At 60.6% G+C, this 24574-nt stretch overlaps 1 protein-coding gene across 23 annotated transcripts in view; it reads left to right on the top strand.

Annotated features, from left to right (window-relative positions):
• NRXN2 (neurexin 2) overlaps nt 1–24574 on the top strand; it is a 106742-nt gene that overhangs the window by 54003 nt on the left and 28165 nt on the right. For 8 of the 23 annotated variants that reach the window (XM_059146180.1, XM_059146150.1, XM_059146107.1 and 5 more), the window contains 7 exons: nt 5887–5915; nt 7403–7529; nt 7901–8282; nt 8890–9080; nt 10638–10811; nt 11164–11283; nt 24004–24185. In XM_059146180.1, the coding sequence (XP_059002163.1) occupies nt 5887–5915; nt 7403–7529; nt 7901–8282; nt 8890–9080; nt 10638–10811; nt 11164–11283; nt 24004–24185 (1205 nt within the window). Of the gene's footprint in view, nt 1–5886; nt 5916–7402; nt 7530–7900; nt 8283–8889; nt 9081–10637; nt 10812–11163; nt 11284–15652; nt 16805–24003; nt 24186–24574 lie in introns of those variants that run through there. The other 15 variants (XM_059146232.1, XM_059146199.1, XM_059146189.1 and 12 more) reach the window with 4 other exon arrangements.

Raw genomic sequence — 24574 nt, 5'->3', positions numbered from 1 at the left:
TGTGTCATCCACCCAAGTGTATCTTGGTGTGACAGCCGTGCTCCAGGAATGCTCCTTTGGGTTGGACGGTGTCTGTCCTGTATCCATATGTGATGACGTAGCTCATTCTTGGTTTAGTCTTTCACTGGCTCATTCTTTTGGCAAGGATTTGCAGATGCCTCCCGGGGCTAAGCCTGAGCTGAGCGCAGCTCACCTGGAGATGAGGAGGACCGGGCCCTGTACACAGCTACTCTCACCAGCTCTGCGTTTAAAGAGCTGTGTCTGTCTGTGTGCACAGGTGCCCACGTGATGCGGGACGCCTCAGGACGTATCTTCCCTTGTCGGCTTTCACGTTTGAGTCCCATAGCTGCCCTGGGAAGCCACGGGTTACCTGCTGGGCTGTGCTTTGCCTGTTTTACAGACTGTAATATTCACATGGCGACACATCCAACGTGGCAAAACCAGCATTTGTTGGGGAGAGAGCCCAGATTCAAACCCAGGCCATTTGCCCTAATGTACAGTGTTTTCCCACTGCCTCTAACAGACCGGTGGGTGGAGGGCCACGGGGACCCTCGCCATCTCTGCTCCCGCCCAGAGCAGGCTGAGGCCCCACATCACCGGGCCGTCCCCAAGGCGTCTGTGCGGGTGGGACTGTCAGGTCTGTTGGTACAGGAAGAAGACGTCAGGTGCACTCAGTCAGCTTGTATTTACGGGACACGTCGTAAGCGCCAGTGTCTTCTGCCCTGCACTCCAACAGCAGCAAAGGCGAGGATCTCGCCTCGGTGGGGCTGTCAGTCAGGGAACACTGGAAGGTGGAGGTCCTGAGCTGTCCAGGATGGGCTCACGACTGTCCGTTTCATACTAGCCTCGCTAGCACATGCAAGTATAGGACCCAAGAGCCTGCCACAAAGGAAGATTCAGGCCATGAGGGTCACTCGTTGCGTCCTGGGCAGGAAGAGAAGCAGGATTCTTCTGAGCAAATTAGGGTCCTCACCCAGAGAGAACACAGAGCTTTGAGTTTTTATTTTTTTAAGAAATAGAGAATTTTAAAAAAAAGATTTTATTTATTTATTTGTCAGAGAGAGAGAGAGAGAGAGAGAGAGTGAGCACAGGCAGGCAGAGAGGCAGGCAGAGTCAGAGGGAGAAGAAGGCTCCCTGCCGAGCAAGGAGCCCGATGTGGGACTCGATCCCAGGACACTGGGATATGACCTGAGCCGAAAGCAGCTGCTTAACCAACTGAGCCACCCAGGTGTCCCGAGCTTTTAAATCTCGATCTGGAGTTTTAACCTAACTTTGGTTGCCAGATCATTTGTGGGACAGGCTGTGGCCTTTTGGGGACCTGTTGCCTCATTAATAAATTTATACTATGTCTTTCCCTTTCCCCTTTGGCCACTTGATCTTTGCCCTCCCAGGACGAGGATTTGCCAAGCAGGGTAGGGGCTGGAGGCAGGGAGGTGTGTAGGCGGCCAGGGCCACAGAGTTGAGGGGCCATAAGGGCTCCATGAAGCTCTGCTTTGGGCCATCACCACAGCCCACAAAGTGGGTGCTGGGTGTCAGGGCTGCAGGGGGAAAGTAGGAATGGAGACACCCTTTGGCCAATGTCCCACAGTCTGTACAACACCCCTGGGCCATCTGAAATGGTCACAGGAGGGAGGCACCAGCCCAGGACCCCATGAGTGGCCCCTTGCTTCTTGGTCTGAGTATCCAGACCTAACGTGACACACTCCGTCATCCTGGCGGGTGTGTGTGTGTGTGTGTGTGTTCTCCGCACAGTAGCACATGGCTCTGTGCGCTGGGTAGTGATGCGGTAGGGAACATCTCTAGCATCTAGCAGGGAAGGCAGATGCTTCTTCCTGACCTGGGCTATCTTAGGTGCTTGGGGAGGAAGTTTGGGTTCCTTTAGATTAGACAGAAGACGGTGTCCTCAGCCAGGAAAATACTCTCTGGGGGTCCTCGGGACAGTTCTTTCTTAGGATCTTCTTTCTCCTTCCCATCAGCATGCTTTTCTGTCTGTGCCTTGTAAGTACCTAGAAGGCAGAGAACAAGGTAGCCGTCAGGATGCCAGCCAGCAAGACCGGCCTTCCGCCTCCCGCCTGTCTCTTGCTCCCACCCCGGCTGCCCCGAGCCCCATGCAGAGACGCCGTCTCTAAAATAGCTCATGACAAGCCGTGGCCAAACGCTCGGTGCAGACACATCTGTCCCCAATACCGAGGGACACACGTGCAGGGAGGTGGGTGGCTGCTCTGTGGTCCTCCCCCAACTATCAGCCTCAGGCTCTGATGGGACAAGCCCTGGGTCTGGGGCCAGGAGATCTGGGTTTCACACCTGGTCACTTTGCTGACCAAGTCATTCCTCTCTGCTGGCCTCTGGGTCATCTGTAAAATGAAGTTAAGGGTCCTCACTCTGTTAACCTGTGGCAGTTTTGAGACTCCGGTGGAAAACGGGAGTGAAGGCATTATACAGAGGCAGGACGTGTGTGGAGACTCACCCAGCCTTCTCGAAGGAAAATATGACCGGGATAGGGTCCTGAGCTCCGAGCCAGGCCTGGGGGCTTGCTTCCACCTTGCATGGCCCCGTCTGGCTGCCGCTTCCCCATCCTGCTTGCTACCCAGGGCCTGTGGGGTCACACAGGCAGGGAGCACCACCAAGGCTCTGGTCCTGGGCTGGACTTACTGCTGGGAAAAGAGAAGCCTGACAAATCTTAGTCTCTGGCCTCAAGGTTTCATCCTGTAGGGAAGGAAGGCAGGCAGAGGGGGGCAGCTCTGCAACCTGTTGGATGCTCCGTGGAATGTCGCAGACTTGGTGCTGTGTCCTAGAGAAGAAAGGGAGGCTGCTGGTGGTCCCTTGGTGGGACAGCTGGGAGGAGACCCTCCATGCCAGCCTCAGGAGGTGGGGCGTTTGCTGGGCCAGAAACGGCCAACCAGGAGCTGCTACCTCCTTCTGGGCAGAGGATTCTAGAAACACTAGACTGCGCCTCCTGTCCTCCTGTGCCAGCAGTCAGTGAGCGGGGTGGTTGATTTCTGTTTCTAGAAAATGCTGGAGTCCCCTGGATTCTTTGCCCTGTTCCACTGTGACCTGTGTTCTTGGGTCCTTTTGCCCTAGATACGGCCTCTTGGGCCATTGTCCAGCCTGTCCTGTCCCGGTTGCCCTCCACCAGGCATGCCCCTGCAGACCCAGGGGTTCATGATGCTGACTCGAAGGGCATATTGTCATCAGAGAATCTCCACGCTGGAGATACCATTAGTGGTTATCTCCTCCGACCAGCACGCCCCGCCCCGATGTGTGAATTACCCGTTAGTTCTTCCATCTGTGCTCACAGGCCCATGTCAGGAGCTCCCCACTTCCAATGCCACTCTAATCCCTGGGTCCTTCCTCCTTCTTGTCAACCGCCCCTTCTGAAATTCCCACTTGTGGACCTAGTTCTGCCCTCTCAGGCCATACACAGTGAGTCTAACTCATTCTTGTCCTAAGCCAGGCTCGATACACAGGGTGCCTCATTCCCACGGGGCGGGGCGGCTGCTGTCAGTGGTTCTCAGGCTCCTGCCATAGCCTGGACTGCTGGGAAGATCACTCTGAACAAGGACTGCATGCTTCTGCTCATCCATATCACTTCTGAGATGAGCTTCTGGCCAGTGGGCTCCTGAGGCTCCTTGCATGGGAGTCTCGGACCACCATCTCCGATCTGCGCCATCTGTGGGGTCTGGGTGGGGGCAGGGGATCAGGTGGGACATGCGATGGGAAGCCTGGGTTCTTTACCCTGGTTTCCTTACCATGCAGGTGACCTTTCTCACCTGTTTCTTCACACACACATCCCCTCGTGCTGGTTGCTGTGTCCAGCCAGGACTTTGACGGGTCTGCACAGACCTGTCACTTCACTAGCTGAGTGCAGCTCACTAGCTAATGCTGCCTGAGCTGGGCTCCAGGCGGGTGTGTGCATGGGGGGCTGGTGCCCGCCCCATCCCAGCCCCCGCCACCACCGTTCTGCCTGCCTCTGGGACGGTGCCGGCTCTTTCCCACAGTGCCTATTTTCACGGGGTGCTCAGTGTCCTCAAACGCCACTGGAGCAGGGCTTCCGAGGGTGGGGTCCTTGCAGGGGGTGGACCTGGAGCTGACACCTCTTCTCTGGACAGATGGACCCTCATTCCTGGCGCCCCCCCTGCTGGGGAGGGGAAGAACTGAACTTTTCCCAACAGGGGATCGGCCTGCCCTTCCTACCCCTTTTTTCTTTTTTGGACCCTTCATTGGTGAAGACTCTGCTGGCCCGAAGAGAGCCTCCGTGACCCAACTCCAGGCCTGGCACCCTCCCGCGCTGCCCCTGACATTCTTCCCTCCCTCTGTCTAGCTTCTCCTTCCCTTGGCTCTCCCTTCCTTCCTCTTTTCTCTCTACACCCTCTCGACCTTCTGCCTCCGACTTCCCCCTGAATCTGCTCCTTGGCCTTCCTCTACTTCCCCTTCCCTCCCTTGGTGCCAGGCTGTGGCTCAGGGTCCCGGCTGCTCCCCCACTCTTCTGCCGCGGTTGACAACGCGTGTAGAGCTCAGCCGTACTGCCCGAGGGGCCCAGGCCCCCAGAGCCACAGGGGAATCTGTTCACCTCCACTGCAGGAACCTTCAGGGGCCCCAGGGATGCCAGATGCCCCCACCCACCTTTGTTTCCATGGTGTTGGGGTGCGGGCAGTCTGCCCCGGGGAGAAGCCATAGAATACCCGGCTATTGCCTGAAACTGCCCCTTTGCTGAAAGACAAAGTTCTCCTCGCTGAAGCCCTCTTTCCTGTGTACAGGGAGGAAAGCTGAGGCTCAGAGAATAGAGGTTAGGGCCCAGCTCCTCTGCCTCAGAGTGTAGGACTTTCTGCAGCCCTGAGGCTCTCCGGGTCAGATGGCATGGTTCAGGAGTCCCAAGGGGCCTAAGCCCTTACTTTCTAGGACCCTAGTGTTTCATTTCCTCTAAAAGGCTGGCCCACTAGCACGTCGTGGGTAATGTGTCCCATCGGAGGCAGGTAGCGGGGGAGAGGCTGGTCCAAGGCCCTGGGGCCCTAGGTTGCAGTTCAGTGTGGTGTGCTTTCTGGCCATGTGGGGCCCGCTGATCCTGGAGTCACAGGAGAGCAATGGTGGGGCTGGGGCAGGGGCAGGAGATTTAGCCTACTGTGCCTGCCTGTCCCTGACTTGCTTTGTATCCTCGGTATCCACATCTGTGAGGCCCTGGCCCCTCCCTAGGAGAACAGATCGAGGCCAGCTGCTCTCCAGGGTGAAAGATCCCTCCAGTCCCCAGTGGCAGCCTGCCATCCTCCGTGTTAGGAAGGGTAGAAGGAAGGTTCCTGGAGGGGTGGTGCTGGCCCCCTGGGACTTTGGGTGGTGGATGGCCACGGGAAGGGAGCCCTGGGGCAGACCCCTCCATTTAGCTCAGAGCCCAGGGGGCATGGGGACAGATGTGTCACCACTTGGGCTCTGAGCAGGGAGTCGTCCCAGAGCAGGGGATGCAGGGGTTTTGACCCACCCCAGCCGTCTCCCTCCCAGAGATGCGGAGATGTGGGGTTGGTCAAGCCTGCAGCCCCACTATGATCCCCTGTACGACTGGGATTCCCAAGGTGCCCATCTTCCTCAAACACGAGAGGCCAGGGCCCCTCCAAGGGGGACGCAAGCCCTCTTCCCGTCACCCGACAGCCCTGCTTCCCAGCTCCAGGGAGGGTTGGAGCCCTCTTGGGGGCAGGAGGGACAGGGGTCCAACTGAGGAAGGGGAGAGGGCACCTGGGCACGCGTGGTCCCCGGAAAGTGGTCCCGGGGGGAACCCCCGCCCGCAGACACCCCTGCCTGTGAAGGATGTAAAAAAAAAAAAAAAAAAAAAAAAAAAAAAAAAACTTGTTCTGCCTTTTTGTCTCCCCTCCCCCTCTGCCCGCCCCATGGCCCCCCCAGACTGCCTGCGTGTCGGCTGCGCACCCAGTAAGTGGCTTCCCTCTTCTTCTGCAGAGCCCCCAGGGGCCTGAGATGCTGATTGCTGGGGATCTGGGGAGGGCGAGGCTTCCTCACTAGCTTGTGTGGGGGGTGGGCCGTGGGTGTGGGGAGGGGAGTAGGCATGGGGGTGGGGGGTGGCTGTGGAGGGCAGAACGGGCCCAATGACGCTGAACCAGGAAGCGTTGGGGGAGGGTTCTGGGTCAGCATGTTCCCTAGGTCTGAGAAAAGGAAAGCCAGGAAACCTTATCACCTCAAGTCCTCAGGAGGGTGGGGCAAAGATTTGGTGGCACCTGTGGGAGGACGGCCCACCACCCTCTGGCCGGAAGAAGCCAGAGAGGAGCTGGGACATTCCACTGCATCTCCAGAGGTGGCCACAAGGGGGAGGGCGAGGCACGCAAGAAAGAAGCTGGGGATGGGGAGCAGGGTCCGGGCTTCCAAGTTCAGCCCTCCACAGCTCCTGCGGCGGGTGTGGGCCGAGTTTCTGCCAAGTTTGGGGTGCACTCAGAGGGGACACGGGGAGGCTCTCAGCTGGGGTGAGATGGAGAGCAGGTGCGGACATTTCTGAGCATCCCACCGTCTCCGAGAGAGTGTTTCTGTGTGGTGTGCCCTGATGTCATGGGAGAGGGCTCAGGAGCGCAGCAGATGCTGGCAGAGGGGCCATGTGTGCTTAGCGTGTCTGTGCGTATGTTTGGTCCCTGTGCACGCATGTGTGGTTAACTCTGTCCCTGCTGGCCTGTGCACTGGGGGGCCAGTGGCGATCTGGGCGTGCCGAATGGCGTAGCATCATTCTACAGAAAAATATATTTTGTCTTGGGATCGGATAATCCCAGTCTTGAATAAACGGTCATAATTCCTAAGAAACATTCCCCTCTCTGGCCACGTTGGCTACGTGTGTGGTCGCATGTCCAGGTGTGTGGAGTTAACCAGCTGTGTACAGGAGGGTCCCACGGGGTCCCTCTGTGGATGGGGGAGCTGTGTGTCTGTGCGAAGGCTTCCCTGCCAGCAATGGAGCTGTGGGTGCAGACTCATATGGGGGCATGGTAATGCTCTGTATTTTTTGGAAATTATAGGTCTATGCCTATAGGCTGGGAATGTCACTGCTGGCTACACACCTTGACATTGAAGTTCCTTAGAAGACTTGGAAAGAAAATGTTGGTTATCGGTATGAGTGTCCATGTGCAGGGCCTTGGGGCACCAGTCTAGAGGCACCTTTCCCATCTCACTCGATTCCAGTGACGCCCTTGGGAGTCGTCCGGGGCGGCAGTACCGTTATCTAGATTTAGGACTGGGTGTGTAACCACCGTGTAGTGTGTGTCCTGGTGTGTGTGGGTGCGTGGCACAGCTGAATAGAAGCCGTAGGCTGTCTGTGTGCACCTGTGCACACCTGCGTGTGCAGGGGCGGGTCTCTGTGTGCTCCGCGCGGCACAGGAAGCCCCACGCGGGCACGCAGGAGCACGGGGCTCACTCCCCCCTTGGTGCCACAGGTAAAGGCCCCGAGACACTCTTCGCGGGCCACAAGCTCAATGACAACGAGTGGCACACAGTGAGGGTGGTGCGGCGTGGCAAGAGCTTGCAGCTGTCTGTGGACAACGTCACCGTCGAGGGTGAGTGCTCAGAGACCAGCGAGTGGAGCCATCCCTAGCCACCTGTGGATGGCTCTCTTTTCCGTGACAATGGCTTGGGCCTCCCTTCCTGGGGCAGCTTTCTGGCAAGCTACTGCTGGCCTTTCTCCTCGAGGGGTGGCATATTAGGGTGGGGGGCTCCTAGCAGGTGGCACGGGCCTGTGAGCGCTGGACCAGTGAGCCGCCCAGCTCCTCCAGGGCCCAGCTGCCGGCACCCCTCATCCCCATAACCCCCCCCCCCCTTGGCCCACTGAAGTTCTTGTGTAGAGTGGAGACTCCTGGGGGACCTGAGGCCCAGCCCTGGAAATGCCCCCCAGTCTGCCCACCTCATCTCTGTCTCTGGTCCCGAGCAGGACAGATGGCAGGAGCCCATACACGGCTGGAATTCCATAACATCGAGACGGGCATCATGACGGAGCGCCGCTTCATCTCCGTGGTGCCCTCCAACTTCATCGGGCACCTGAGCGGGCTGGTGTTCAACGGCCAGCCCTACATGGACCAGTGTAAGGACGGTGACATCACCTACTGCGAGCTCAATGCTCGCTTCGGCCTGCGGGCCATCGTGGCCGATCCCGTCACCTTCAAGAGCCGCAGCAGCTACCTGGCGCTCGCCACCCTCCAAGCCTACGCCTCCATGCATCTCTTCTTCCAGTTTAAGACCACGGCCCCCGACGGGCTTCTCCTGTTCAACTCGGGCAACGGCAATGACTTCATTGTCATCGAGCTGGTCAAGGGGTGAGGTGCTGGGCCCGCACGGCTGGCGAGGAAGGGCTCCCCTTCCCCTGCTGACCACGACCTGGCCCCCAGCCGCTGGCCGAGATATCCAGTCCCCTCGAGCCGCAGCTCAAGGTTCAGGTCCCCAGCCACCGGCCAAGATGGAGAAGCAGCACCCCTTCTTCCACTCGGGTGACCCCAGTTACGACCTCGCCGGGATTTCCCAGTTATATCTGTTTTCTGTTCACTGTCTGGGCTCAGGCGGGGCCTTCCTCCAGGCAGAAGGCAGGGCCTGGCCTCTGAGGCCTCTCTTGCCTGAGAGGACCCCATCCTACAGTAGCTCTGTCCTGCCCCCTGAGGGCCTTGCTATCCCCACAAACCTGTCCCCCAACCAGCTCCTCTTCTGCACCTGTCATGGGAGTTGGCTGCTCCGTGGCCTCTCTCCCCACGTTCTCCCTGTGTCGGGAGTCCTCCTGCCGCTGGGCTGGGTCCCTCCACTCTGGGGTTCCCCTCTCCATCTCTCCATCCCTCAGTCCCTGGGACCCCTGTGAGCCACGGCTCCTCCTTACCCTGCCCTCGCAGCGCAGTCCCCGCCTTGACCCGGTGTCTCCTCCCCACCGTGGGACAGGTACGTCCACTACGTGTTTGACCTGGGGAATGGCCCGTCCTTGATGAAGGGGAACTCAGACAAACCAGTCAATGACAACCAGTGGCACAACGTGGTGGTGTCCAGGGACCCGGGCAATGTGCACACGCTCAAGATTGACTCCCGCACAGTCACGCAGCACTCCAATGGCGCCCGCAACCTCGATCTCAAAGGTGGGGCCTGGGGCCTGTGGAGAAGGCCTGGCCCTAACCCAGAACCACCACCCCCAACTCCCCTTGGTCGCAGTGAGCTCTCTGCCTGGGCCCTGGGCCCTGGGCTCCTCTCTCCCTCTGCTGCCACCGCGGTTTCCATCCTATTCCCATTCTCTGCTGGGTCTAGCCGGGCATTTCCTGTTCTGCTCTCCCGTGAAACTGATCTCAACACAGAAAGCCTGGCCGCAGGATGGGCCTCATGGGGACCTTGGGGCCCTTGCTCTAGAGCTGGGCCGCTGAAGGCTTCTTGGGCCTCCAAGCTAGAGAAGCTGGCATTGGCTGTGGGCTAGAAAGAGGTTGGAAAGAGAATGGGGAGCTTAGCGTCCTGGCAGGTGCCTCCCCTGGATGGGAGGGAGGGGACAGTTGATAAGGGGAAGAGGGAGCAGCCATGGCGGGGTGGTGGGGGGCTCCCTACCCGCTGCCTTGGTCATATACACTGGGCATTGGCTAGGCAAGCTCGTGGGGGATCTTCGGGACCCAGGCTGCCCTGGAGTCTCTGTGTCACACCGGGGTCACGCGTTCCCCAGGGGCCTCGCGTGTCTTGGGAATGGGTGCTCGAGGGCCCAGGGAAGGAGGAGACTAGAGCCCAGCCTGGGTGAAGGAACAGGAATGAAGCCAAGGCCTGCAGCTTCTCCAGAGCCCACTGGGGCAACGGAGGCGACCTCCTCCACCAAGCAGCCCTCGGCCTCCTGGGGACCCCTGCGTGTCAGTGTGACTCAGACCATCTGGGCTTGGGGAAGGTCCTCAGAGACCCTCTTGAATTCACCCCCCCCACCTCTGGGAGAGGAGGAAATGGGAGCTTCAGAAGCTGGGAGCAGGAGGCAGAGTTGGAGCTAGGCAGTGCCGCCAATCCCCCCAGCTCCCAGAAGGGGGCAACGTGTCACAGATAATCCTTGGCCGGGCGGCAACCCGGAGGGGTCTCAGGGTTGGGCTGGTGTTGCTGGGAGCCAGTGGCTGAGCTCGGGCGGCTAGGCTAGGCGCTGCACCACTTCCAGGGAGCGAGGTGTGATGTGGCTGGGCACTGCTTCCAGGAGTCGCTCAGAGTCGCCCAGGCCCAGTCCTAGCTGTTGGGGAAAGGGCAGCTGGGTTGGAGCACCAGGAGGGGTGGGAACGGAGAGCTGGCTGGGAGAGGCCTCCAAAAGCTCTGGGAACGGGGAGAAGGGAGGGAGTGGGAGTGGGGCGGATAGGGCCTCACGGCTCTGAAAGGCCCTGATTACAGGCCGGAACTGGAATCAGATGTGTGGGAGAGAGCATTGGAGCTGTTCTTCCAGCTGCTACCCCCCCCCCCGCCCCCCACCGCAAGCCCGCCCTGGGCATCTGGGCTTCTCTGGGAGGGGAGCAGACAGATGGCAAAGTGGAGAAGGAAGGAGGAAGAGGGGGTGGGCTGTGGGATCTCTGTATGGAACCAAGCCTGGGAGGAGATGCTGCAGGCTGGGACGGCTGGCCAGCCAGATGCTGGTATCCTGGGAGGGGCCCGGGGACCCGGATGCCGAGGTCTTGACCCCCCTCCCTCTGCAGGGGAGTTGTACATCGGTGGTCTGAGCAAGAACATGTTCAGCAACCTGCCCAAGCTGGTGGCCTCCCGGGACGGCTTTCAGGGCTGCCTGGCCTCAGTGGACCTCAATGGACGCCTCCCAGACCTCATCGCCGACGCCCTGCACCGCATCGGGCAGGTGGAGAGGGGCTGTGACGGTGAGTGTCCGGAGGAGGAGTGAGGGGTGACTCTGCAGGCTGCAGGAGGGCCAAGCTGCAGGGGTGCATCCCGGTGGCCAAGTGCCCCCAGAGCTCTGGGGCAGGGGTGCAGGGGTGAAGGGTCACTTGGCCTTCCCGTTGCCTCTCACCCTGTCCCCTGATCACAGTTCAAGGCCTGGCCTCGTAGTCCCTGAGCACCTGTCTGCCCCGCATGACCCTGGGAGGATTTGGCCCTTCCAGTCTGGCAGGGCTGAAAGCGGGACCTCCCGGCCTAGCTCAGCACCTTCCACGCCTCCTGGGGAGGGAGGGGGCTTGGCTGAGTGGGGGGTGTTCCTTCCTCCCGCTCTTCCAGGCCCCAGCACCACCTGCACCGAAGAGTCCTGTGCCAACCAGGGCGTCTGCCTGCAACAGTGGGATGGCTTCACCTGTGACTGCACCATGACTTCCTACGGAGGCCCTGTCTGCAACGACCGTGAGTGCCCAGGGCAGGGTGGCAGGGGGTGGTGGTGTGGGGGGGGGGCATCCTGGCCTAGGCCCAGCCGTGGGGACTGAGTGGGGGGGGGGTCCTCCAAGAGCCATGCTGCCTGCTCCCTTCTTATCTCTTCCTGACCCAAGAGCCCAAGGGGAGCTGCTGGCTGCTGTCCACTCTTGGAGTCTTCTCTTTAGGGCCATGCAGGATTGTGACTGCTGGGTCTCTGGGGCAATCTGTTGACAGATGGCCTTTCTTCTCAGTCTGGTTGGACCCTGCTCCCTTCACATATAACCAAAGGCATCAGCCTCTGTTTCTCTCCCTGTGAGATGTGGGTGATGGTCTCCTGTGTCTTATTTGTAGCTCCCCCATCCAGGCTATGGTGCAGGATGGGGGACAGGCGTTCTGCACTCCCTTTCTGCTGGTGCCCTCGGAAGTGCGCAGTGCAAGTCTCTTATTTCCTGCCCAGAGTGGGCCCACTCCCAAGGGGGCAAGCTCAGGAGGTTCCCAGGAGGCGAGGTCCAGCTGGCATCTCTAGACCTGGCTGTGTGGGTCCCTGGTACCCCCCTTCTTCCCCCTACCCCCCGGAGAATCTCAGCAGCTGGTTGATCCTTGGAGCCACAAGGACACTCTTTCGTGTCCTTGTCTGGTTCTTCTCCTCTCTGTCTGGGCATCTGTCTGCCAACTTGCACACTGTTTGAGGCCCCTCCCTGGAGAGGGCACGGTGGCCAGCAGTCTCCACTCCCTTGTGGTTGGTGGCCAGCAGCTGGTGAGAGCTGGGGCAGGCAGTGGGGAGAGGTGACCTACCTGGGGGGAGTTGTGGAGTTTCTCTCAGATGGTTGGGCTGGGGGCAGCAGCTGGGGAGAGGGCAGCCTTCTCGGGCATCACCTGAATGGTCTTCCTTGGGGCAGCCCTGTTGAGAGACCAAGGATGTGACAAGTCAGAGGCCCGTGGAAAGACACACACACACACACACACCATGCAGCACCAAGCTTCTTCATTTTCCAAAGATGGAAACTGAAGCCTGGAGGGGTCGGTGGGTTTTTGGGGGGTAGTTAATAGGAGATCTGGGCTTAAAACTGGGGTCAGAGACTTTGCTTCTGCGCCAGGCCTTGGAGCCTTTGTCCTCTGGGCCTGAGTCCTGAGTTTCTTATGGGGTAAATCTGCCTGTTTCAGGGCTTGGGTTCTTGGGCAGGCCTTGGCTTTTTCTTTTTCCTCTGGAAATATGTCCAGCCCGTCTTCCTCAGTGTTATCCTGTGCTCTCAGGCATGGCCCAGCCTGGAGAACCTCCACATCCCTCTCCTGTCTCCAGGATTCTCTCGTCTGACCTGCTGCTCTCTGTTCCTTCCAAAACCCCCAGGTGATGGCCAGCTCAGGGACTCTTGGGCCCGGGCTTTAGGGGAATAAAGACAGGCCCGGGCCTCTTTCTACCCTGCTCGCTCGCTGTGCACAGGCATTCTGCAAATGGTGGTAATTTTGCTGCTTAATAGTAGCAATGCCCGCTGACTGTTTTGTGTTTGGCAGCTTACAAGGCCCTTTGAATTTGTTCCTCAGTGAAGACAGGGGCATGGAGACCGACAGTCCTGTTTTAACTGATGAGGACACCGAGGCTGCGTACCCTGAGTCCCAGGGTGCTGGGGGCAGGGTGCAGCCAGGCCTAGGAGCTTGTGCCTTTGCGAGCTCCTGTGGCTCTTTTAGGCCCAGGGGTGGTGGTGCTAAGAGTGGGCATCTCTTGTCTAGGGTGCAAGGGATCAAGGTCAAGAAATGTCGCTGCCCCTTGTCACTACGGCACTCCCACACACTGGAACCTTCTGGAAGCGGGCACAGTGATTGATGGGGGTTTAGGGAATCATGCCATCTTTTAGCAAGGGTGGGAAGAGGGGCCGGAACAGCTTCTCCAGATCCCAGGCAGGTGGGAGGCAGGGGACATTTTGGGAAGAGTCACCATCCCCGAGCACTGGTCTGTGTGTCTGGCCAGAGCAGAGCCGAACAGGTAAACACAAGGTGGGTGCAGCCTGGCAGCTGGCGGGATTCTGACTGCTGTTTCTCCAGATGCTAGTCCTGGGGGACCTTCTGAGAAGGGCAGGGCAGGAACCTGGAGGTGGGGGTCTCTGCCCTTGCCTCCCGAACCATACTTTCCTCTCCTCTGGGGCTGTGCCTCCTAAGTCTGCACGCTCGGCTCTTCCTCATTCGTACTGCCTCTCTCAGGCTGATCTTGTCCCGGACCGACTGAGAGGCCTGCTCAGTTCACTCTGCCCCTGGGCACCGAGGAAACCTGTACCTGGAGATGGGGAGGAGGGTGGGCATGGCCAGGGTGTCCTCAGAGGGTTGGGGTTGTCTCGTGGGGGAGGGACTGGGAAGAGGAGAGGTCTGACCTTCACTCGGGACTGCCCTTCCCAACTTGTGGCCTCAGTTTCTCCACCTGTGACATGGGATGTGAGGGACCTCCGTGTCCCCTTAAAGCTCACTCTGGGAAAGCCCATCTCTGCTGGAGAGAGAGGAAAGCGGGGAGAGAATGAAAGAGAGAATATGAAGCGAGAGGAAGGGAAGAGAGAAGGAGGGACTCTCGCTGCCATGAAGCTGGGGTTCGGGGCCCAGGCGGTCCTGTCAGGTCCGCTGGGGTTCTGTCTTCCAGAGCCTTCTTGCAGGCAGGCTGTGCACTGAGTCTGCCCCTGTCTGTTTCTGGGCTCATCCTCTTGCTCTGTCCCTCTCTACAGCCTCTGTTGATCTCTCGCACACCTTTCTCTCTTGCACCCTCTGCTCCCCCCCACTCCCCAACGTCACCCCCTCCAACTCTCTCCACTTCCCACTCACTGATATTGATTGGCCTCTAGGCGGTTTCCCTTCCTCTTCTCTCACCGCCACCGGCTCCTCTCTCCCTCCCTCTGGGACCATACATTTTCTGCCTGCTCAGAGCTCTGTCAGTCTCTATTCCAGAGCCAGGGACATAAGAATGGGACGGAGAGGCCAGGAGGACAAGGCTTTGGGGGACCCCAGCCCTGCTTTGCAGGCTGCCATCTCTCCTCCCTCCTGGAGCCCTGTAGCGCCTTGAAGCCTTCCTTTCTGAGGACCCCTTTCTTCACTTCTGAAGAACCTGGGGCCTAACTGGAGGGGAGGGGGCTCTGTTGGCTCACCGGGTGGGGGAGGGGCGCGGCAGCAGAGGAGCTGTCCCAGGTGCTGACTGCATTCAGCGGGGCAGTGAAGCACTGTGCCGCTCTTGGTGACAGTTTTTGCTCCAAGATGGAATTCAGAATCAATAATCAGGAGCCAGCCCTCTCCTCCCTGGGTGCCCCCATTCTCTCTCCCCTTTATCACGTCACCTCCCCTTTCTTTTTACCCATTCTTCACCATCTCTCCTCCCCGCTCTACTACATTATTTCTTTGACTCCTTCCAGGTCCATCTCCGCCTCCCTCCCTTTTTCTTTCTCTACCTTCTGGCTCTCCAATCCCCCTCCCCGCCCCCCCCCCCCCATCCTTCCCTGAGCCTAGCCCAGCCCAGATTGATGTGAGTGCAGAGGTCACATCCAGACGAAAGGAAGGGAGCCTCTCTGCACTTACCTCTTGACCAGTGCTTTCTAGAGGTCCCCAAAACTCTGGGGAGGGGGCTGATCCTAGTGGAGCGGCACCTAGAGGAAGCAGCTCCCTCAGCTGAACATAAATAACCCACAAAGGGTTTTTTCCTACGTGGGACACTCAGTGGACAGGTGTCCTGGAAACTCCGTGGAGGGAGAGGTTGAGGCTGGGGGAAGGCCTGCAGGGGGAGTCCAGAGGAAGGATTGGGGGAGTCGTGCAGGGGGTAGGGGAACATCTTTCGGGGGAGGTGGTGAGAAGACACCATGCATTTGTGACATGTCTTACTCTTGAGTACCTCTGAGGCTCTGGGTCATTATTTTTGGAGGGTAAGATGAGAGGAGGTGTCTGTGTGTTTGTCAGCTGTTCATCACTTGTGGCCAGACATGTATGTGTGGGCGCATGTGTGCCTCTGTGCATGTGTTCACTCCCTGCCCCTCCCCTGCGCTGAGTGTGAGTCCGTGGGCCAGTGTCTATGAGCACATGTATGCATGTATGTGTCTGAGTCTATGTGTGCCTGCGCGCTCCCGGGCGCCTGTATGGGCACGTGAGTGTCTCCATACCCGTCCACATCCTAGCGAGCACGTGTGTTCCGAGGGGTGCGTGCAGAGGTGGCCGTGGCCACATCACTGCGCGCTGGACCAGAGAGCACTATTGGGGTTCGTCCAGGTGCGGGGGAAGGGAAGGAGGAGGAAGAGAGCTGCCTCTCCTGCTAGTCTCGGTCCTGTTCAATTATTCAGCAGGGCCCCTTCTCTGGAGCGGGCGGGAGGGGAGCGCGCGCCCGGGCGCGGGGGAGGGGCGGGGCGCGCGCAGAGGAGAGGCGAGCGCCTAGCGGGCTAGCCAGGTGCCGTGCGGCGGAGCTGCCCAGCGCCGCCCGCAGATCGGGAGCCGCTCCGGTCCCTCTGCCCTGCCCCCTCCTCCTCCCGCGCTCCCTCTCCCCTCCCCTCTCCACTCCTCTCCTTGCCTCCCTTCCCGTCTCCCTCCCTCCCTCTCCCTTCCAGCCCTCAGCCTCTGCAGCAACACTCCGCTGCCTCCATCTCTCCGCCGGAATCTCGCAGGCTCGCGCCTTCCCTCCGCTCAGCCCCGCTCCCCTCCTCTCCTCTCCCCTCCTCTCCTGCCTTCATTCCCCCCTCACCCGGATTTGCTTCCCTCCTCCCTTCTCCCGCGCCCCCCCCCCTCCTCGGCCGCTCCCTCCTTCCCCCCGGCCTCCGTCGGGCGGCAGCGGCAGCAGCGGCGCAGCCGGCCCTAGTCTCCGTCGGTCTCCTGCTTCTCCCCTCCAGTCCCCCTCCCCCGGCTCGGTTTTTCCGCAGGATTTCCCCCGCTCTCCCATCTCTGCTTGGCCCCCGCGCCTCCCCTGCCTCTCCACCCGGCACCATGCCCCCTCCCCCGGGCGCTCCCCCGGGTTTCTGACGGCCCTCTGCGCCGCTCCGACCCCGCCGGGATGCGGGCAGACCCTTAGCTCCTCGAGATGGACCCAGGCGTCCTGGACCTTGGCGTTGCCGCTCCGCGGACCTCGGATTCCCCGGCGGGATCCAGTTGATTTCGTTGGCTCCGGACCGAGGCTTGGGCTCTGGTTTTCCTTCTCTTCACCCCCTACCCCCCTCCCGGGGCTCGGAGCCGGAGGGGGGCTTCGCGGGGCTGCGCAGCCCCGCGTCCCCGCCCCCGGCCATGGGGCTGTGAGGCGGCCGCCCCCGGGCCGAAATGCCCCCCGGGGGGAGCGGGCCGGGGGGGTGCCCGCGCCGCCCCCCCGCCCTGGCCGGGCCCCTGACGCCGCCGCCGCCACCTCTGCTGCCGCTGCTGCCACTGCTGCTGCTGCTGATTCTGGGGGCGGCCGAGGGGGCCCGGGTCTCCTCCAGCCTCAGCACCACCCACCACGTCCACCACTTCCACAGCAAGCACGGCACCGTGCCCATCGCCATCAACCGCATGCCCTTCCTCACCCGCGGCGGGCACGGTAAGTGGCGCTGCCGTGGCCGGCCGGGCCCCCCCACCCCACCCCACCCCCCCTTCCCGGGCCTCCCTTGCGCGCGGCCCTGGCCCCGCGGGCCGCACCCCGGCTTGTGCACGCCAAGCCCGGCCCTTCGGCTCTGCGGGCCGCGCTCCCTCACCTGCCGGCTCCGGCTCCCATCCTCTGAGCCCCGCCCTCGCTCTCCATGGGCCCCTTCCTAACTCGCCCGCTGCTCTGCCTCCATCGCTCGTTTCTTGCCTCACCTTCACCTCCTTCTTCCCATCTCAGGCTTGTCACCACCTTCCTGTTTCCGCTCCCGTCACCCCCCCATCTGTCCTTTCATCCTCTGTCCGGGGCTCTTCACTACCCGGTCTCTCTTCCTCACCATCTCCTCCAGCTCTGCCCCTTCCCATCTCTCCAGACCGCTTCCCTTCCCCGCTGCCTCTCCCTGCCTCCCCGTGGCGGCTCCCACATCTCCGCGCCCGGGTTCTTATCCGTGTCCCCCCATCTGTCCCATCTGTCACCTCTGCCTCTGACATGTCCCATCTCTTCCTCCTTCACCTCTCCATGCCCGTCTCTGTCTCGCCTCTGTCCCTCCAGCAACCTTCCCTTCTCCCCCAACGCCGCCACTGTCCCTCCATCACCTGCCGCCCAGACGGCTCCACCGCCCCAGCCCTCTCCCAGTCTCCTGTCTCCTTCGCAGGCCCCTTGGTCGCTGCCATACCTCCACCTCTGACCCCTAGCATCCCTCCCCTCTGCAGCTCCACTGCTGGAGCTTACAGTCCCCCCTCCTGGGCTCCCCATCACCTTCCAGCCCAGGCCTGGAGTCTCCCAGCCATCTCCCCGTCACCCCTCATCCCAGTCTCTCCCTCACCCCCATTCCAGTCTCCCTGTCACCCCATCACCCCCACTCCGGGCTCCCCTTCACCTCCCCGCCTAGTCTCCCCATAGCCCCTCGAAGCGGTCCTTTGGCACTTTCCACGGTCTCAACCCCTCGTAACCTTCCATCTCAACACCTGCTTCATCCTCCTCTCAGGCCTCATCACCTTCCATTTCCAACCTCTGTCACCTCTTGTTTCTGGCCTGGATCACCTCCCGTCTCAGGCCCCTCATCCCTTCATAGCTTCAGCCCCAAGGTTCTCTGTATGCCGTGTCTGACTCTGTACCTGTCACCTTCCATCTCTGTCCTCCCTGGTCTCTGTGGCCTATCACTTCCCATCACAACACCCCACACCCCTGTCTGTGCACTTCCCATCACTTCTGCATCCGGCTGTCTTTCCGTGGCACCTTGTTTCCATGCCAGACCCCATCACCTCCCGTCTCAGTCCCTGCACATTCCACCTCAGACCCCTGTCCCCGCCCATGGCCGAGGCCCCATAGCCTCCCGTTTTAGTCCACCCATCATTCCCCTTCCCTGCACACTGCCATCACTTTCCATAGGGGCCCCCGTCACTTCCCACCTCTGTACGTCCTTCACCTCCTAGACCGGCCCCCCTCACCTCCCATCTTGACTCCCATGGTGTCCTGACATCTCCAAGCTCCCATCACCTTTTATCTGGACTCCCCTGGGCTCTCATCACTGTGCGGTCGGTCGCCAGCTCTCACTCTGTACCCTTGTCACCACCCATTTCTTTGCTTCCTTCACTTCCCATTTCCGCCCATCCATCCCCTCTCCTGTCTTTCTTTTTTCTTTTCTTTCTTTTTTTTTTTTTTTTTTACTCCATTTTTGTTCCTCCCTCATCTTCTGTGCTTAGATCTTCCTCACTTCCCAGCCATGCCTCTCTGGGCCTACAAGGTCTGCGCTCACGTCGGCCTCCCAGTCCTGCTCCACATCTGTCCATGCTTGCCTCCCGACCTTTGCCCCCATGTCCCTTCCAACCGTCTCACCCCATTTCTACTCTCCCCTGCTCCCCCACTTTGTCTTAACTCCTTTTTCATGCCTCTCTGCTGCCTTTGTCCACTTCCCAAGTGTGACCCCTTCCCAGCCCCCTCTCCATTGCTGTCTTCTCTTCCCAGCGCAGGGTCCCTCCGCTCATCTCTGTCCCTGTCCCAGCGGGGGTCCTGTCTGTAGAGCACTCCCTCTGCTCGCTCTTCCTCCACGTCCCCAGCCCACACTTTCTCTGGCTCTTGACTCTCTTTCTTTTCCCCATGAGCTCTGTCCCCTCTGACTCCCCAGAGGCCCAGTGTTGCTCCCAAAGGGGCCCCAGAGGTCATGGTTCTTCTGGGCACTGAGGTGAGGCACGGAGGGGTGAGATACAGAAGGGGAGGCAGGAATACTGGAGGAGAGTGTGGGGGGGGGCAGGGCCGGAGGTGAGAGAGGAAGGGACCAAGAGAGGAGCTGGCCCAGGGCAGGTGAGCAGATTGGAAGGAGGGACCTTCCTTGGCGCTGAGTGGCACAGGGAGACTCGGTGAGGGAGCTTGAGTCAGGATGCAAAGAGCTGGGAAAACAGGAGAGAAAATGGAGGAGAGAGCATGGGAGGGTGTGAGTGTGTGTGTGTGTGTGTGTGTGTGTAATGTCGGTGTTGGGGTTGCCTCAGAGATGGCCACCCCCTTGCTGTGTGGAGAAGAACAGCCCTATGAGGGCTAATGGCTGCCCAGCGCCACATGGCAACAGAGGAAGATGGCAGGAGGGCACGGTAGGACAGGGATGGAAGGTGGTGGGAGCCTGGAGGGAGGAGCCCGGAAGGGTCAGGCAGGTGAGGAAGGGAAGAGGGTCAAAGGGCAGCTAGAAGAGATCAGAGAACGCCACCTGTTATGGCTGGCCTCCACCTCCACTGACCTTAGTCATGAGGAGAGGTGAAGTGACAGGCTTCTCTTGGGGCCCCAGGGTTGGCTAGAGGAAGAGGCCAGCTTGGGAGAGTTTTCTGGCAAGGGAGGGGAGATCCTTCCTCTCTGCCCCAACATCTCCCCAGCTTCCCCCAGTATGAGGGAGCCTCTCCTTCTGCCCTCGCTTCTCCATGTTCCTTCTCTTGGCTTCTCCCCTCTGCCTTCCTTCGCTCCTTCTCTTCACTCTTTCCTCCATGTACTTTCCATCCCCCGATGCCTCCTGTTACATAATATCCCCACCGACCTGCCAGACACCCATTGACACCCCTGCACCTGATGTCAGTCTGGCCACGAGGAGGGGGGAGACTAGTACACCTGGCTCCTAAAAATGTCCCAAGGGGGTGACATTCTACTGGTCCTTGTCCCCAATTTTGGTTTTGGAGCCTTTCAGCCCCTGCGACCTTCATTTCTGCCTCATTTCTGAGTCAGTGGCTTCCAGGGTTCTGGGTTCATCACTCCAGCTTGCTTCTCAAGGGGACTGGCATTGATCTGGATTCTGAAAATGGGTGTGTTAACTTGGGTTTCTGACTGGATGGACATGGCCAAGGATGGGCACAGGAATTGAGGGAATAGATCAAGTGAGCTGAGCCCAGGGCTGTGGATCCGTGGGGGTCCTCCTGGGTTGTGGAGATCCATATACAGAGTCAGCATGGGCTATGGACACCCCAGACCGTGGCTTTTCTGGATTGTACAGGAGTTTTTGCCTTTCATCCTTCTGGGTCTACCAGAAGGTTTTTGTCATGGCTTCTGATGCTGCGGGGAGGGTCTGCACATGTAATTTCAACTACAGGGACATCACTTCATGGTGGTTTTTGTTGTTGTTGTTGTTTGTTTTTACATGGAATGTGTTTACTGTTTGGGTCTGTGTTAGCTAACCATTATTAACCATTATGGTGGTGTTCTCTAGAATGCAGGTGTGTGCGACTCTCTGGAACATTCTTGATCATTTAGTGTTTTACTAGGATCCATGAATTTTGGGATCCAGGAGACCCAGACGATGTTGGGTGTGGACAGAAGGTGCCAGAGCTGGGCCGTTGGTGGTGGGCACCAGGGCCCGAGGCACCTTGCTTGTGGCCAGAGGCTCTCTTGCCTTGGGCTTCAGGGTTGGGTGACCTCTCTCTTCTCCTCCCCCGCTGCCAGGCACTATGTAGCTCACTGGCTACAAGGGGAGGTCAAAGACAGTGGGTCTGGGCCATCCTGGAGTAACATTCTGGGCCTTGGCTTAGGCCCCTCCCCCAGAGCCCTTTCTGGAGCCTTTCAGAGGTTCTGAATGTCTGTCTGGTGTCCCAGGCTCCCGGTCCTCAGGCCCCAGGGAGTCTGGTGGCCAGGGCCTTGGAGGCCAGCTTGCAGGGGGTGGGGTGGGGGAGAGCCCCCCCCCCCCAGTCACAGGAAGGACCTGGGCCAGGGTCCCCACCCGCTGCCTGCCGGCTGCCCCCTCCCCCCACACCAGGCGGAAGCGCCCTGCTGGGGGGAGAAATGTCTCCCCAGGGTAATTACTGCTGTCCCAGTCCAATAAGCCATTCAACCTGGTCGGTGCCAGTCGTGTCCCTCCACCCGATTCCCCCACCGTGTCATCACCGCCCTTAGGCTTCACCAGGCCCGCCCCGAGTAATGAAGCGGCTGCGGTGTTAGAACAGCTGGGTAATAAACCCCCGGGGGGAAGCGGGGCTGAGCCGAGCCTGGCTGGGCTGGGGACCTGGGTGAGGGGGGGTGCCCTTTGGCCTCGGGGGCGGGGACAGGCGCCGGTTCGAGGCCAGTCTTTGTGCGCTCTCGCCATGTTTGCCGGCTGCCTCGTGTCTCCGCTGCCTGCCTCCCCACGCCGGGGCTTTGTGTGCGGCTGGGTGTGTCGTCGCCGGTGTGTGGGTGTGCGGTCTGGGATGGGGCTGCTTGGGCGCCGGGTGGGGGGCCTCTGCTCCCGGAGGCCTGGCTGCGGCCCCTCTGGGCTCAGGCAGGGTTGTCTCCAGGGTGAGGCGCTGTCTGGGTTCCTGGGGTGGGGAAGGGGGGAGAAAGGGCCTCCTTTCTCTTAGGCCTGGGAGGCTTGGGAGCAGGCCCCACGGACATGGGGTTTGGCGGGTCTGAGGGACCAAGCAGCCCAGTGAGCCCCTCCTGCGCCTGACCTAGGGGGCCCTGGGGCCGATGAGGCCAAGAGGCTGCGGCCTCTAGTCAGGGAGGCAGGGAGGGGGGCTTTGGCAGGGGTGTCCTGTCATCTCCCTTTCCCTGGCCCTCCCCACCCCCCAAATTTGGACTTGCAGCTTGTGAGTGGAGGGGGGAAGGGAGGACCCTGGGTATTACGGTTGCCATGGAAACAGCCGGTTTTCCAGAGTGCTGCAGTGTTGGGAGTGGAGAGGCTGTACCGGTGGAGTCCTACCCTGCTCCTGGCCGGCAGGCCCAGCCCCTTTTTCGGGCAAGTCACCTGCCTGGGGGGTGGGTGTGCCTCACTGTGTACCCCACTTCCCCGCCAGCTCTTCTTCCTAATCCTGCCCCCCCAAGAGCCTCCAGCCCCCCCCCCACCATAAAGGATACCGGGTCTGGGGGCAGGGGGTGGAGCCAAGCTCCCCGGGTCTGGGGGGTACTCAGAGTGGTTCTTTCCTGCCTGCTGTGCTCTGCCCTGGAGCCCCGGGTCATCTCTCCTCTCTGGCCAGATCTCGGAAGATGGAGGCACTGATGACAAGTGCTCTGGAGAACAGCTCCTGCTCCCCCCGACCCCCAGCCCCGAACCCCTGCGGGCCTCGCTGCCTCTCAGGGACCCAGGCAGCATGCTTTTCTTCCTGCCTCAGCTCCGTCCTGGGTCTGCGGGTGATACAGATGCCCCGTCCCTCCAAGGCCCTCGGAGTCTAGTCTCCTTCGAGGGGCCCAGGAGCTTCCTCGGGTAGAGCCCCCTCATCCCGGATGGTCCAAACGGCACTGGGGCTCCTAGTCCCTGTGGTGAGAGGCCCCCATGGGGCTGGAGAGGCCTGACCTTAGTGTTAGCAGCCGGGATGCTGTCTTGAGGGAGCAGGTTGGCCGGCCTCCGGCCTCCGAAGTGTCTCAGGCCTCAGGCCCTCCTTGGGGTTTGGCCTCCCGAGCTCCCAGCTCCCTAACCCCAGGGCCTTCCCTCTCACTTGCTTCCCAGCCTGCTTCAGGCTTTCACCCTCAGGCCCCACCTGCCTTTGTCTCCGGATAAGTCCTCCCTCCGCTGAACCCCTCTCCCCCAAGAAGTGCTTGGAGAGGAGTCGTTAGTGGCTAATTATTTAATTAAGCATTTTATGAATCTCATCTGCTCCATTTATGTTCTAAAGAATGCAAGATTGTTCTCCTCCTTCTCTGAAGGCCCCAGAGTACTAGTCCTCTTGGCTTCCCAGACAAGTCTCCTTTCTCGGAAACTGGGTGACCAGCACCCAACCCCCACCCCAGCCGCGGGTCTGCTCCTACCCCCCACCCCACCCCCAGGGAGCCCAGTCAGCCCCAGGAGGGAACATGGCGACTAATGGGGTTTATTTTGGGGCTGAGATCGTTAGGGACCTCACACCCGCCCCCGGCAGCCGGATGGAGGAGACTGAGGGGGGAGGGAGGGTGGGGTGGGGGAGGGCAGGGAGAGGGAGCCTTCATCTCTGGCTTCCATTCTCCCACTTTCTCTCACCTACACCCCTCTCCGTCCCTCTCTGTCCATCTGTCTCTCTGCCTCCTTCCTCCTCTGGCTGTCAGTCTCTATTCCACACCACCGCCCTCCCCCAGCCCCAATACCTGTCGCTTTGCCGGGTAGGGCTTCAGGCACCCCGTCTTTGGGGACCCTGACAGCCCCCTAACTGGGAGCAGAAGCAAGGAGTCCTGGGCAAACTGGGACCAGGATGTGCAGAGGGGCTTGGGAGGGAATGGGGGCAGGTGGTGGAAGGGTGCCAAGCTGTGGGGTGTGAGTCAGAGCTGAACACAGCCCCTGCGCCTCCCGCCGTCGCCTGGGGCTCCTTTCGCCTTCGTGCTGGCCCAACTTGGCCCCGCAGAAGGACACACCTTGGATCTGTCACCTCCACCAGTGCTGGGAGATGTCGAGCTGGTAGAGCCCAGCCGCCCCGCCCCCCAGGGCCTGCCTGCCCTCCGTACACTTCTTGGTCCCTTTGCAGCCTCTCTCTGGGCTCTCTCTCTGTGTCACTCTCTCGCTTGCCTCCCTGTGTTGCTGTAATTAAAGCTAGAATTCTTGATGAGGCAGCTACATCTGTCTGCGCGCGTGCACCGGCTCTCACCGGGCACCCGCCCGCCAACTGTTCCTGAGGACTGCAGGGCCCGGCGGCTGGTATGGGCATCACAGCCCTCGCCCGGTGGCCCTGCGCTCTGGTTGCAGTCCCACAGACCTGCCAAACTCGCTCGCCTGAAGTCACATCTCCCTTTCTCCCTTCTCTCTGCAGCTGGGACCACATACATCTTTGGGAAGGGGGGAGCGCTCATCACCTACACGTGGCCCCCCAATGACCGGCCCAGCACGAGGATGGACCGCCTGGCCGTGGGCTTCAGCACGCACCAGCGCAGTGCGGTGCTGGTGCGGGTGGACAGTGCCTCCGGCCTTGGAGACTACTTGCAACTTCATATCGTAAGGATCCAGGGCCCTGGCCCCCCCTGCCTGTCCCCCATACCCCTGCCCCCACTCCCGGTCTTTGCACCCCAGATCTACTCGGTCCCCTCATGGTCATGGGATCAGCACCTCGAATCTTCCCTCATGTGTTCCCCAACTCCTGGAGGTCCCTCTGCGTGGCTCTGCCTCTGAGACCCACTCCCTTCCTGTCGTGCTTCCCCAGAGCCCCCCTAGCTGGTTGGAAGCTCCCCAGCTCCCCGCCCCCTGACTCCGGCTGGGTCTTCTGACCTTCCTGGACGCAGGGCCTCCTTGAGCCTTCTGGGCCATTGTCCTGCAGCCCATGTAGCGTCCCCACATGGTGACTGCTCTGGGCCACTGCCTGCTCACTTCTAGACCACCTGGGGTGG

The sequence above is a fragment of the Mustela lutreola genome, chromosome 1, assembly GCF_030435805.1.
Source record: "Mustela lutreola isolate mMusLut2 chromosome 1, mMusLut2.pri, whole genome shotgun sequence".
NCBI lineage: Eukaryota > Metazoa > Chordata > Mammalia > Carnivora > Mustelidae > Mustela > Mustela lutreola.
Note: the sequence above shows the minus strand (reverse complement) of the source record. Positions and strands in the feature narration are given on the sequence as shown.